General features: G+C 35.6%; 2 protein-coding genes across 2 annotated transcripts; both read right to left on the bottom strand.

Annotated features, from left to right (window-relative positions):
• Positions 1-14: 14 nt before the first annotated feature.
• On the bottom strand, positions 15-8,249 carry LOC106134131 (carboxypeptidase E-like). Its single transcript, XM_060945072.1, has 8 exons — positions 7,870-8,249; positions 7,602-7,798; positions 7,312-7,467; positions 6,435-6,601; positions 6,144-6,295; positions 5,016-5,276; positions 3,912-4,054; positions 15-1,460 (listed from the first exon to the last, which is right to left on the bottom strand). Exons 1-8 carry the CDS (start codon positions 8,114-8,116, stop codon positions 1,323-1,325), a joined length of 1,461 nt encoding a protein of 486 aa, XP_060801055.1. The 5' UTR covers positions 8,117-8,249; the 3' UTR covers positions 15-1,322.
• Positions 8,250-9,363: 1,114 nt separating this feature from the next.
• LOC106131739 (uncharacterized) lies at positions 9,364-14,064 on the bottom strand. The gene is made up of 9 exons (XM_013330933.2): positions 13,373-14,064; positions 13,083-13,207; positions 12,599-12,692; positions 12,030-12,189; positions 11,247-11,477; positions 10,451-10,559; positions 9,836-10,020; positions 9,625-9,729; positions 9,364-9,465 (listed from the first exon to the last, which is right to left on the bottom strand). Exons 1-9 carry the CDS (start codon positions 14,062-14,064, stop codon positions 9,364-9,366), a joined length of 1,803 nt encoding a protein of 600 aa, XP_013186387.2.
• Between the last annotated feature and the right edge of the window lie 413 nt (positions 14,065-14,477).

Genomic DNA, 14,477 nt, shown 5'->3' with positions numbered 1-14,477 from the left:
AATGCACGCAAACCACTTTATTAGTGTTTAACACTGTTACACAAATAGATTTATAGATAATAATGTTGGCATTAATTTATTTCACTTATTAAAGTTTTACATTTTGTTTAAACTTTAAGAAATTTTTTCCTTCATCATTTCCTAGGAAAGTTACCGTAAGTTCATTTTCATTGAATTAATTAAAAATATAGGTAGGTATTATAATAAGATTCATATCGACAAATTAATTAATTATTTGCTCATAAAAGGGAAAACAGATTCAAGTGATACATTTAAGAATGTTTCCTTAGTTTTACGTTGTCTTATCTCAGATGGAACACTACGGCCACAGTTCCCAACAGATATCGAAGTTATGTCATTTTAATTTTACTACAAAGAATTAACCTTAAAGTTATAAAATAGTATATTTAATATTCATTGACTACACAAACACTACTTATCATTATATACATACAGCTTACAAAATAAACAGGTAAAGTAGGACTAGAAACTTGTAAAATGTTAAGAACACAATAAAATTACATACGAACAAATTCTTTTTCTAAATCAAATTAATGTAAAAATAAGTGAACTACAAAATGATTTCAACTATTTCTATGGCACTCGAAGAGATAGGTTAAGGAAAGTTCGTGTGAAGGACTACCTTACGTTTATATGTCCCTGAATACATTTTCCTGTGAATGATTATAACATGGATGAATAATTTAATATATAGATATGAATATGAAGTAAATAGAAGGATACCATAAGACAATAACCTCAAAAGTAATAATTATTTTCTCATGAAATCCCTATTTACAGCATTGTACGCTACATTAATGAAATAGATATTTAAATATTGATTAATAAATATCCATTCAGTTTTTATACACCTAATTAAATTGTTGATAATAATTATGATTTACAATCCGTGCTAATTATTCACTTCAAGTGAGGAAACGCACGCATTGGTTTTTTGATTAATACAAATAACTCGCACATTCATTCATGATCCAGGTTTCTTAAAAAATATTAAACACAGACATAGATCAAGCAGATACCGCCAGTTAATGTACACGAATGATAAGTTTTTTCTTCCTACTGTAAAGTGAACTAGGCGAAATAAATGATAGTTTCCTATTTCAGCCAACTTTTATGGTATGTTTTACAGATGCAGGTCACTACATTAATTTATTAATTGCGCTCCTCACATACAGAATTAAACACTTTCGAATGTGTTGAGTTGTGAGGTTGACTTGTTAAAAACCATTTTGCAACACTAAGTAGATCCCCTCACGCAGTCTAGCAAGATTTATGTCTGTGTTCAAAGAGTCCGGTGACGTTTAATCTTTGGGTTTCTTATCTAGCATGGTATTGACGACTGTGTCGAAGATGGACCTCTTGTAGATACGCGCCTGCCCGCCGCGGCCGTGCGGGAACTGACCGAACTCTGTCACATCATCGAACCAATTCGATGTTGGCTGAAATTTAAAAAAAATAAATATATATGTGAAAAAAATACAGTTAACTTAGATATCACCGCTCATGCCCGGCAGCTGCAGTAGTGGACCATATGGGGACAAGTCCAACATGCAATTCAAATGAATTTGCTTGGGGCCGCTAAAATATTTAATTTTCGAATCATCACAGGAGGAAGAAGGAAAAAATGGTATGTCTAATGTATTATTTCTTGTTTTCTGCAAGGTATCTAAAGACTTATCTCTGCGTATTTACATATATGCGATCGGATGTTTCAGCAACGTTGCTTATAACCAGTCGAACCGTATCAGAACCTTCAGGAAGAAAAATACTGACGTTCGTTTGTATCAAACCATACATATATTCGGTCCTACTCGGCAAAGTTGTGACACAAGCATCTTTAGTACAATGTTCCCGTAACGATGAAGACCGCAATAAATGGAGGCGCATCGCTGGGGCTGCATTATCCAAAGAAGACGCACCCTCATAAAACCACGACCACTCTGTCAAGAGTGAACGGCTGAGGAGAAAGACTCGGCAAATATCGACTCATTTTATTTTAAAGATGTAGAAAATTCTTATAAACGATCTATAGAAAAGGAAGACAAATATTTTTAAAATTATTCTTTCATTATAAGTATACGTACTACACGTAAATATACGTACTACGTAATAATAAGTACATGATTGACATCAAATCCCTAAACAACATTGAAACCGACGATATTGTATGAATTGAGAGTTATGAATGTGGATGATCAGTCTATTCAGGGCATTTGGCTCTATCTACCCCGCAAGGGATATAGACGTGATTATATGTATGTATGAATGTAGATGAAGCGAAAAAAAGATGCAGGGATCGGGCCAAATGAAAAAATCCCTGCCAAACCCTTCGGGAAAGAGGCGTGTTATAACGCCTATGTATGTGAATAACATTGAACATCAAACTCGCATCACACCCTACATACGTTTGCAACACAGTACCTTACATATCTGTAAAACCAAAAATCTCAACTCAATCTAAAACAAAAAATAATAATAGGTACCTACTTAATAAGGCAATCGATACCATATCGTTATAATTATCGATAACGTACGAAATGATAATAGGCGCCGTCTACTACAACCCTCACCACCCACGCGGTGCTATTATCATAGTGGGCGGACCTGCGTCAAACCGCATGAACTTTAACAGGCGCCGTGACGTCACAAACTCATCTTCTTGCAGCCAACAAACAAGTCAGGATTACACGCCTGACCTGCTTGTCTCAAACACGTTCCGTCCATCAGTATTCAAATATTCAAGTGATCCACAGTTTGCACACGTTCTTGCATAACGTCAGAGGTGAACTGCAGTTTAAAATTGGATCAATTATGTAATTTCCCGTTTACTGTATATTTAAATAAAGCTTTTAAATCTTCTAATCCGATATTAAAATATCAACTTGGGAAATGATTCTGATCTCACAAGCAATAGTACCTAAATGAACGTATTAGAAGTACCGAAGAATTGCGTTCCACATTTCGGCTTACCGAATGTAAATTACTTATTAGCCAACGTAAATTTTAAGAGAAACCGCCAAATGTTGATTATCTCTATTCCTGTTTCTCATAACATAATTTTCCTGCACAATACGTAAGTAATGATCCCAGAAGAAAAAAGATGCGACATAACTGAAGTGAATTAAGATTGGAACACAATAGATCTATTTTCATCTCATGACATAATTGTACACGGTTAGAAGTCAAAAGAAGTATTCCATCACTCATTGTTATCATCCAATATAATATTATGTTCAGGTGGATGTAACTTTTTATAGACCTACGCAACGCTGCTGTTGCTAGATGAAAACTCGTTTCTTTTGATTTCATAATAACATTAATAACTGATAGTTTGAACCTCATCAAGAAGGATATTTACATAACTTGGACGTGATTCGAAAGATCCCAAGGTTACATTCGCAAGACACCTGACATAGGTATATACAACCGTTTAAATTTTTAATGGTATGAAGCACAAAACATGCTTTAAGGAAAACATTCGTTGATAGCTTTCTGAATAGCCCGTGTTACGCACAGGTATTCATTCTTATTTGCCTTCCGCACATCTGTATACTCCAAAGGTAACGTAAAAATTTAAACTGTCACAAAGTAATTTGTAACAATAATATTTAAAATCGAGATCATTTAACGAAAAACGGGCAACCAATCGTACGAGTGACAATAACCAGTCTAGAAGGATATCGAGTCATCTGCTTAGTACACCACCGGGAAAGAGGCGTGAATATGCTGGCCAGTAGCCTGATTTTGTTAAAATTTTATGTGAAAAGTAACGTAGGTGAGGTTGTGAATTTCCGTGCTATCATAATTTTCATTTCTTAAAATAAAATAAAAGTAGCCCGAGCAGTGAGCCGTCAACTCGTAGTAATGTACCGAGCCTAAGTAACAGTTACCTCGAGCCTGAAGTTGAGCACGACGGCGCTGTTCTGATAGTGCGGCACGGTGACCACGCGCGACACCGGGAAGTAGCCGGGGTGGTGAGCTGTCACCTCGTAGTGCCCCGGTGTGAGGAGGCGGTAGTAATCTCCGAACACGCCTGAAAGATTCACCAAATTAAACCAAACATTTGGAAGATGAACAGGACTTAACGCTTGTTCAAATACGAATGAAACAACCCCACAATGCCCGAAGCGGTCTCCGGAGAGCGAGGCGACGCGAATGAAATTGAACCCTTATTACAAATACGCAGTAAGGTGTAATCGGATAAAAATTTTCATTATAAACAAAAGCGTGGCTGAAATACTATTTTAAGAAAATCTCATTAAAAATTAAGGTATTGAAAAAACTTTTTTTGCAATACCTCACACATATTTACGCAATTATGGACATTACGCTTCACTTGTAAGTAAATAATTTATGCATTTTTAAGACTGCTTAGTATTATATTATATAGGCTGGAATTTATGCTGTTATGCCAATTTTCAACATACGTGTAATTAAAAAAATATAAAACACAACTATGCATTTTTCTTCCGATAAGACCGCTCCAATATTTAATAGTTTGAAAAGTTTGAAAGCAATAAACCTAATAAATGGAATGACCCTTAAGGCTGCAAGGAAATACTTAGTTTATTCTAATAATCTAATAACGTCCTTTAAACGACTGCATCAATTGTAGAATGCATAACAAGATACAATCATGAATAATTACAAAAACGTGCGTTACATTTACTGTTTTAATAATTTCTTGTATTTTCCTTTGTCCTGATCATGTAAAACACATTTTTATTATAACACGCGGTTTGCCATTTTACCAAATTATGGTGTTCCGCTTTGCAAATATTTTTCACTACCGACATGATACTTGTTATATTTGCCATAAATACAGAAGCTATTTACTTACTGTTTCAAAACACACATTAATAAAACTTAGTCTACTTTGTCCCATAAAACAAGATGTTAGGCAATGAATGTCAAATTAGATCAAGGATGGAATAGTGAAATGCCAAAAAAACTTGCTTCAGTATTGAATATTAATTACAATACAAAATGCCAACCTGTAGTAACATCGTGGCGTATCGGTCGTGGCGAATGTCCGGTTATATTGACGATGGATATCACCGCATTTTGTATGAAACCAGAGTCGTCGCTGACGAGCCCCTTCACCCCCACGTGCGCCTTCCAAAGGTAAGCTAACAGCGCCTCGCGGTTCCTCTCCCACTCCCGAGCCAAGTTCTCCTCTGCCGTATACTTCTCACAACCAAGTTCAAGGGTGATCTCGAATGCATTCGTAGCTAGATAATTGAAATCTTGCATGCCTGTAAAAAATGATGTTGGATAGGTGGCGACCTATGCTATCTAAAGTCGTACTATAGCATTAGCCGAAAAAATCGATGTTGAAAGATTTATATATTTCGTATTGGTTTATAACATGTAATAAGGTTACAATTTGTGGATGGATTGGATTGTGGACATGGATTTGCGACATTTGCGTACCTATTATTACAAATTTTAAAGTTCCCTACTTATTTCGCATTGTACTTACTAGGCAAGTACGGTACACCCTAGTTCTGGGCCCATGACCTAATAAAAATAAAACAGTAGCAAGCAATATAGGTACCAACATATCAACAGAAAATATTTTATAGACAATGATACATTGCGCATGTCGCGACACGCGCTTAGACGGTTTTCATCTTCTCAATTACATAGTGTTAGTGAAGACATTGTTTAAAAGAATAACATACACATTATCATAATATGATTGACCTACTATTGTTTGAAACTGGACGAGAAAAAAACACTGTAAAAACTCATTGTTTAACAGTGGACAAGTGCTAAAATTAGCATCGCTAAGCTAGTTCACTTCTCACGGCCGCCTTCGGATAAATCTTAAATGCCAGTACCTTTACAATGGACTTTAAATGGCTCAATCCAGACACTTCCTGCTTCATATACTTCCTTAAACAACGCACTAATGTTACAGCACAAAGGGCTCTTGAATATTTTGAATTCAAGTATTTTAAGTTGAATTCATTGTGGTAGCAAATTAAAATTGTTTTTAACATTTTTACATTGATAAAGACTTTTCAAAAACTTTTTTGTCTCTATTACTGCAGCAAGTAATACTGGTGCGTAAAATTTAATTAAAAAAACACCTAATTAGAATCGTAACATAATCGTACCTCCTTTCAAACTATACCAAGCCGCGCCATTGGTAACCCCGCCTTGCCTGCCGAAATTGTATGAGGAACCTTCTGAACTGGAAGTGTGACATCCTCTCCTCGCAGCTGAAGCCATATCCGCGTGCGCAGTCGCATATGTCAAGGCCAGCTCCCTATTGTGGGAATATAATTAAAATAGAGATACAAATATGCAGAGTCGGAAACTACGATGGAATACCATTTTTTTAAGTTTTCAAACAAATATCAATAAAAAAAATTGAATAGTATAAATAATGACGAGGATTAAAGCACCTGAAAGTGTCATCATCGGGACTTGCAGAGTACTCCGACATGGGTGCTCCGCTCCGGCTGGCATCGTAAGGATAGTTAGCCACTAAATCGCCACCATGCATAGCCGCGCTCAACACAAACGGGATGGACATTATCCAACGCATTACAGCACGGGTCTCCGGCTCCAACTGTGGTAAATAACAACTGATTGAGGGGCCAGAGAAGGAGGCAGTAAAGTGTAAGAAAAATTGAATTTCATAATTTTACTTTTTGGGACAAGCAAAAGGCAGATCCTAAGCCCCTGACGCATTGTGGAGGAGGGTGCAACTGGGAACACATGAAGTTGACAGAGACTGTTTAAGGCTTGTATTGAGGCAATATTGTTATTACAAACTTCTTTCTGTTTTTCTATTGTCCTGGGTTTTGCCACTCAAAAAATTACAGAATAATACAATACTGTGCTACTACTGAAAGTGTAGTCTTATCTTTGTGGCAATCTGTTTCTGGAAAATCACCAACATCAGTCCAGAATTTAGTTGATGTATTAAAAATAATTTTTGCCTTTTAATATCAGTATGCCGTGCTGTGTGGTTCCTGGCACCAATACAAAAAAGAATACTCTCACTCCATCTCTTTCCCATGGATGTCGTAAAAGGCGACTAAGGGATAGGCTTATAAACTAAGGATTCTTCTTTTAGGCGATGGGCTAGCGACCTGTCACTATTTGAATCTCAATTCTATCATTAAGCCAAAAAGCTGAATGTGGCCATTTAGTATTCAAGACTGTTGGCTCTGTCTACCCCGCATGGGATAAAGACGTGACCATATGTATGTATATCAGTATGATAAGTTATATTTAAAAAAATATATTATATACATGAATAAAAAACAAACTTACAGGTTCTGCAAGGCGAGCCAAATCTTTCAACAAGTGATTATTATGATTGACTCCCTGACGTTCAAACTCAAATGTTATAGCATCTAAATCAGGGAAATTTCTGTTTAAGTCAACAGAATGGTTGTTATTGCGGCCTATTAAAAAATCTTGACCACCCTAGAAAAAAAAATATAATAAATAACACACAAAGTAACACAGTTTGGATATTCTTATAGCATCAGAAGTTATAAATAAACAGTAGACAGCAGTAGATTCCTATAAATAAAATACAAGTAAAAATAATCAATTACCGTATCTGTGGCTAACTGCCATCCATCTGGATTCATTGATGGGAGAAGATGAATACGAGTACTATGTATAAGAGCAACAATACTGCGGTCCCCATACAGATACTGATCGCACAAATAATTTGCCAAACCTAACAGCAATTCCCGACCAAGCACTTCATTTCCATGAATATTTCCAATGTATTTAACCTCGGGTTTATCTGTAAAATACATAATTTATTAATATTTTTTTAACTTAGTGTATATTGGAGGTAAGCAGTTAAAAACTTACAAGCTTGATGGAATCCAGGCTTGTCCGAAAATTCGATTACATATAGAGGAACATTACGGACAGACGGTTCAGAAAGAGAGTAAACCCTAGTAATATTCGGGCATTTCTCATGAACTTCCTCCAAAACTTGTATTAATTCTTCATTATTATGATGCTTCCATACGAATTCACTGGATGCGTAAATAATTAAAGACAAGCAAAAAAATAAACACAAATGCATTTTTAATGTCGTCATTTTAAAACCCATATATCATCATCAATTTTAATCACAAAAATAAACTCGCTGATTAGTGAAATGTACAACTTATCGATCGATTTTTCCCGCGACACAACAAAACTTAAATACACGTCCGCTATCCATAAATGCTACGCACGACGAATGAAATTGAATTGAAAAATCGATGTAGGTATTAAAATCAAACGTTTTGATAATCATGACATGACAGCTTTGACTTTGACATTTAATCAATTTTTTTACACGTACGAGGTAAATTGACGGCCATGGACAGCGGAAACCTCTCATACCCTAAGAGGTGGCCGGTCGTTTTGCGCATCTTGCCGCCTTAAATAATATAATTCCACCATCCCATCCCTGCCGTTTTAGGACCAAACGGGCTGGCTCGGGAAGATTACAAGAGACCGTATGGTATAACTTTGGTGCCCTAAAGATTGGGGCGGCTATTAGAGTGGGATGCGACTTACTTCGACACAATTGCGCCGTCTTATCTTCAGCTGATTGGGTGAGGCATCTCGTGACAGCTGGAAATTATCTGACTCAGAGAATCAGCATTGCCATTTAATATGCCTTCTGGGCACTCTCCCGCGGATTGATTAATTCGGATTCCGCGGATTCAAGCAGGGAGTGTACAATTATTTTTTTTTTGATAAATAGGTAGGTACGTAATATTTCTTTTCTTTTAGGTGTAGTTTTAGTTTTTAATCAGCACTTTTTAACCGCCTTAAATAATAAGGTGTATCTCAGTTTGACTTGTATGTAGGTACGTACGAATATATATATGTCCGTGATTATCTCGCGTTTCGCTGGACCGATTTTGATGCGGCTTTCAGGAAAGGGTTTATTACACTTAGGAGCAAGTTTAAGACATTTAACCGACTTATATATAGGTAAGGATATCGATTGCAAGCAGTTCTCTTTTTTGCAATAGTTATATTATCTAATTATTGTAATAAAGTCATTAAAAAAATACTTAAACATACAAAAAGACTAAAATGCCATGTATCATAAATAAAATAGATATAAGAAAGTGATAGATCGCTGTTCAACTAAATATCTGCAAAAATGAGTGAGAGGATCGAAAAAGGAAATTCATATCGGAGTTCCAATAAAATTAATTTTTTCGATATCTTTGCCAAAAAACTATAATATTCATGTGGATTATTTTAGTTTTGCGCTTACGAGGCTATTTTATTGGAATTATAGATCAAAGAAGAAAAATTGGATATTACCTAAATCGCTATGTAAAAATATATTTTTTAGTGATCAATCGAAATTACAGATTTTCTACTCCATAACAGCTCTATAAAAAAAAGCGAAATAGAAAGTAAAACACCCAGCGTATATATGTAGAATATTCCCTGAAAAAAATAAGCAACTATAATTAAACAATCCAAATAAAGTCTTTCAAAAATACCTACTTATATATTTCTAGTACGAAAGTCTACCTCCTCAACTGTCGTTGAGAATTAAATAAATAAAATTAATCTATACTTAAAAAGACCAAAATGAACACTCACCACAATGTGCCGAAAATTAAGTGGTTCGACAGAATCCACATCTTTACGGGAACGTGACAGTCTTACTTCAAGTTGAACTTCATAATTCATATGCCTCAATGCAACCTGAAAAAATTAGCTCAATAATAATGTATAGGTAGTTTAAATAATCATTGTTCCCCTAACAAGAGCATGATCCAAAATTTTGGCAAATCGAAGTTTCAGTACCTACCTGAGTTTCCCAAGCTAGTATTAACCCGGACGCGTGAAGACGGCCAAGCAACTGACTGATTTTCGCCGTATAAGGAGAACTTTTTCGTAGCATTACTACACAATACTCAAAGTAAAAATCTTGATTCATAATAGACAAGTTAGTCAAAGCTTCTTTTGTTATATAATCCCCAATTGCAAAATTTCCTAAAATAAACCAAAAGTTAATTCAAAAGGTAATGGAAAATTTATTTAGGATCTGCAAAGCACAGTTCTTTATATGAAGCATAACGGCGTGGTTTAGAAATAAAACTACCTAATCAGTGTAGAATAAAGTTCGTGCAGATTGTAAAGGTCAATCAAGGGGAAGACTAATAAACTTGGGATTCTTCTGTTAGGCGATGGGTAAGCAATAACTATTTTAATCTAATTCCATTCGACGCAGCTAAGCATGGCCTTTCAATATTTTCGAGACTGTTCTTTTTACTGCTACCCTATAGGTACCTTCTACACTATAAGGCATAAAGATGTGATTTTATGAATGTATGTATGTCTAAGTTATTACCCTAAGTTATCATCTACCTTTCACTACAAATTCAAAGATATTTATTTAGAGAAGAAATAATGGTTAACCTACCTGCTGGTAGCTTTTCAACAGAGTACGCCATCTTTCTTGTAAAACTCAGCTGTTTTAAATCATCAGTTGCCTTTACTCTAAACAAGTTCACCAATTGTTTTATTCTCGGCTAAGGAGCAAAAATATGAGTAGGCACATTTATGATCATTTAAAAAGTCACTTAAAGAAAGAAGAGTGACTGCGTGAAACAAAGTAATAAATGTGGCATTACTTTCCTTTATGAGAAGTAGGAGGGTATCGAAAAATGCCCGATTGGCCGATCATAGTGGTGTTTGTGTTTGATCAAAATTAACACACACACTTATGTATGGGAATGAGAGTTGGGTATGGCAAAAATAAAATGAAAGTTGAGTTAACGCAGTTGAAATGAGAGCTTTAAGAAGTATGTGTGGTGTATACTGTAGTGTGTGTGTAGTAGATTGAAAGATCGAATTAGAAATATCGATTTAAGAGAAATGCGTGGAGTGAAAGAGGATGTTGTGACCAAAATTGAGAAGCGTATGTTGAGATGTGAGGATATGTCGAGAGAATGGTTGATGACAGATTAACGAAAAAAAATTATAAGGCAGAGCGGACTGTAAACGTGGGACAGAGCCGGCCTCGTCAAACTTTCAAGGACCAAATTTCGAATGTCTTACCGTAATCGTAAAATATGTATGAAATTAGTGCGGAGGAAGCGGGAGAGGTCTGTAAGGATCGTAGCAAGTGGAAATCAATAATCTCTGCCTACCCCAATGGGAAACAAGCGTGATGTATTTGTGTATGTACTTATGACAATAATTGCTGATAAACTTACATCTTGTGAGAGCGTTAACGAAAATACCCAAGCATCATGTGTAGCTCCCCACTCCATTTGTCTATCTATTAAATCTTGAACTGTGTCTATTGAAGGTTCATATTTAGGCACTGTAAAAACTGAAGCCAGGCCCCCTCCGTAAGCATTGTCTAAAACCAGCCCGGATATAAGAAGCCACGCTGTAACGCTGCGGACACGCCAAGTTTTGCCGACGGCTGTGTCAGGTTGAGACTGGAAAATTTTATTTTCTTTAGAATAGACCAGTCTTAAAATAAATTAAGAACCCGCTTTAGGTTTGATTATAAATATAGTAAGATAAATTAAAGCCTAAGTAAATTAAACTAAGTTAATTATATTCACGTGACATGTTCAAATCCTACCTGTTTCATTTACCAATAATGACTCTTTTCTGAGTTATGTAGGAGTTTGGGTACAACCGATGTGCTTATCTTAAAAAAACATCGTGAGGAAACTGCACATTCAGACAACTAAATCCATGATCCAGTTGGATCGAAATCGAGTTGGGTTCCCTTGCAAAGGATAGAAGTCGCTTCGTATAAACACCTGACTCCACCCAATCCAGAATCGTGCTCGCAAAGGCGGGCGCCGGGCTCCTTGGCTTAGACGATTTATCAAAAAAATTTAGAATCCAAGGGGTAGCTTCTTAAAATAACAAAAATTGGGCCCATGGCCAATTCATGGCTACTTCAAAAGAAAATCACAGACTAAAAATAAATATAAATAAATATACGAGTATATAAATAAATATGTACGTAAACATACTTGAGTAATCAGCATGCCAAAAGTTGTCAGTAGTACTCTGTCCGTAGAACATCTGTTAGCAATAGTCAGACTTATACATGCATAAATGAAAGCGAATAATAATGCTATCCACATGTATAGGGAAAATGGCATTAATGGCATCTCCCAACTTGCTAGCAACCTGAAAAAAGAAAAGTGTTAATAATCCAAAAATTCTCACTATAAGCAGTGATAAATGTTCAATATAGATATTATATATGCGGAGGAAGGCTCCCATGTATGTAACTCAAGCAATATTATACAACAAGTGGATACGATCCATACTACAGTATAATATTCGGCATGCTCTTTATTCTACTCTGCTCTTGTATATCTAAGTTCCTATAATAAGCTCCTATTTCTAACTAAAATTTTCCAATCCTAGTTTGGCATTTTCTGGCGAGTCAAATTAAGGTATCGTATGTACTCTTTATTACACCTAGCTAGGAGCTCAATAAAGCTTTAAATAAATAAATCAAATAAGTTAACGGAGAGCCTAAGCTTAGAAGTATGTTTACTTAACCAATACGCGTAATACAATGTTTGCTCACCTCGGAGAAGGCGCAACACATGTAATAGCAGTTCTTACAGTTGGAATGGTGAAATCCAAATTTATGTATTCCTCATACCAAGAATATAATGCAGCTGAAACATAACATGTAGATGGTTATTTACCTATATTTAATCTTTATCCGAGTAATGTGTCCCACTGCTGGTAAAAGAAACATGTTACCATCTCATGGTCAAACTTATCCAAGTTTCAAGAATCCAATTTTGCCTAGTTAATTAAGTAATTATTTAGCAGTTAGTTAGAGTAACAAGTTCACAATATCGTAGGTCCGTTTCTAGACCAGAAAATACAAGTCTGTCATTGAAGCACAGCATGGTTTAAAGACGGTTTATTGAATAATAAGAAAAGTTTATTGAAAATTGAAAAAATATGTTTTAGTGATTTAAAGTGCCTGAGCTCTTTAGATTTTATTTGAGAATATGTAGGTTTTTCTTCTGCCCTTTATTTTTATGGATCACACAAACCTATTCCAGCATCTGCTTTATCTTCCACAAGATTGCCGAGAATTCCGACTCCCGTATGATTTTCGTAAATTTCACCCCATTCGTGCTCGTCATCCCTTATTAATTTAATTGTACAATTCACCCATCTACAAAAACATATGCATTTAATATCAAATGTTGTTTATCTAGCGTTTCTAAAAATCCAGCAGGCACATAAATAGCTAATAAGCACAAATTTATATCCTAGGTGCAAAGTATAATTTTATCAAAAATGAACAGCACTATAACTGGACTTAATTTGTCATACATACCTGCAAAATTCTTCTATAACTCTAACTTCCGTACCATCTCGGCCATTTAGCCCAGCAGTGGTATCTAAGTCCAACAATGAATAAGGTTTGTAGGTAAAACAAGCAACTTTGAAAGTCTTCCCATGCAAATTAGACATGTCATGAGGGAACAGATTCACATTGCCAAGAAATTTTTGTGTGCAAATGTCCCACTGGTCCAAATAGACCGGCTGACTGGTCTCTTCGTCAGAACCAACATATTTATGAGTAAGTAAACTGTACGCTGAACAATTTATGTCCAACCCTTTTGCCGACGGCAATATCATCAAGAGGTTTGCTACAAAGCTCGTCGGTGTTAAAGATAACACATTAAGCAATTTGTTTGTTTCTATTTCGTTTTCATTGAAAGGTAAGAAAATAATCTTTCTGTCACTTCTTCTTGTATTTCCCAAACGATTGACTTCATCGAATGCATCCATGAAATTTTCCGGTTCTCTTACGCGCACAATATAATCTGAACATCCTTTCTCTGATACTTCCAGCAGTTGGTAAGACAAATTATTACTGGGAACAATGTAGGTAAAACTGACAGGGTACGCACAATCGATAGGCGAATCCGCTACTATTGTCAAACAAAAGGACGTGTTTAAATATTGGTTAACAATTGTTTGCAGTAAAAGCTCGATGGGCAAAATTGATTGCCTGTGAATCATTGTGTTTTTAACAGCACAAATATCCCCACTGTTACCGGAACTAATAATGCGAGTTTATGCGAGATCTTCTATGTGGGTGATGTAAAAAATGAAGGTATATATGCGCATTTATAACCTTCACTAGGTTTATACGACCTAAAAGTCACAGGGATCCGTAAAATGTAATAATCCTTAATAAAAGTTATCTTTTCAATGTAAACGGCATACAAATCCTTCCACCTAAAGGTTGACTGGAAAAGATTGCATTAGCGATAAGTCCGCCTTTGTACCATCTCTATCTAGATAGATAAAACTCTTTATTGCACCATAAGTGCAATAAACAGTTTTATCTATCTATCTATCTAAAAGCCTACTTTGCTACTTTCACATTCGTGTATACCTAGTTTCATGCATGTTTGTCGATTTAGAGTAGG

Source organism: Amyelois transitella, chromosome 7, assembly GCF_032362555.1.
Source record: "Amyelois transitella isolate CPQ chromosome 7, ilAmyTran1.1, whole genome shotgun sequence".
Classification (NCBI taxonomy): Eukaryota; Metazoa; Arthropoda; class Insecta; order Lepidoptera; family Pyralidae; genus Amyelois; species Amyelois transitella.
The sequence above is the reverse complement of the archived record's forward strand: the minus strand, read 5'-3'. Positions and strand labels throughout refer to the sequence as shown.

Coding starts and splice junctions, on each gene's coding strand:
- LOC106134131 (XM_060945072.1), bottom strand. CDS start 8,116: ATGGGTTTTAAAATGACGACATTAAAAATGCATTTGTGTTTATTTTTT. Junction 6,602..7,311: donor TGGCTCGCCTTGCAGAACCT/GTAAGTTTGTTT, acceptor TATTTACCACAG/TTGGAGCCGGAGACCCGTGC. Junction 5,277..6,143: donor TTGGTATAGTTTGAAAGGAG/GTACGATTATGT, acceptor CATTTTTTACAG/GCATGCAAGATTTCAATTAT.
- LOC106131739 (XM_013330933.2), bottom strand. CDS start 14,064: ATGATTCACAGGCAATCAATTTTGCCCATCGAGCTTTTACTGCAAACA. Junction 12,693..13,082: donor TAAAGCAGATGCTGGAATAG/GTTTGTGTGATC, acceptor GTTATGTTTCAG/CTGCATTATATTCTTGGTAT. Junction 11,478..12,029: donor TTGGCATGCTGATTACTCAA/GTATGTTTACGT, acceptor AAAATTTTCCAG/TCTCAACCTGACACAGCCGT.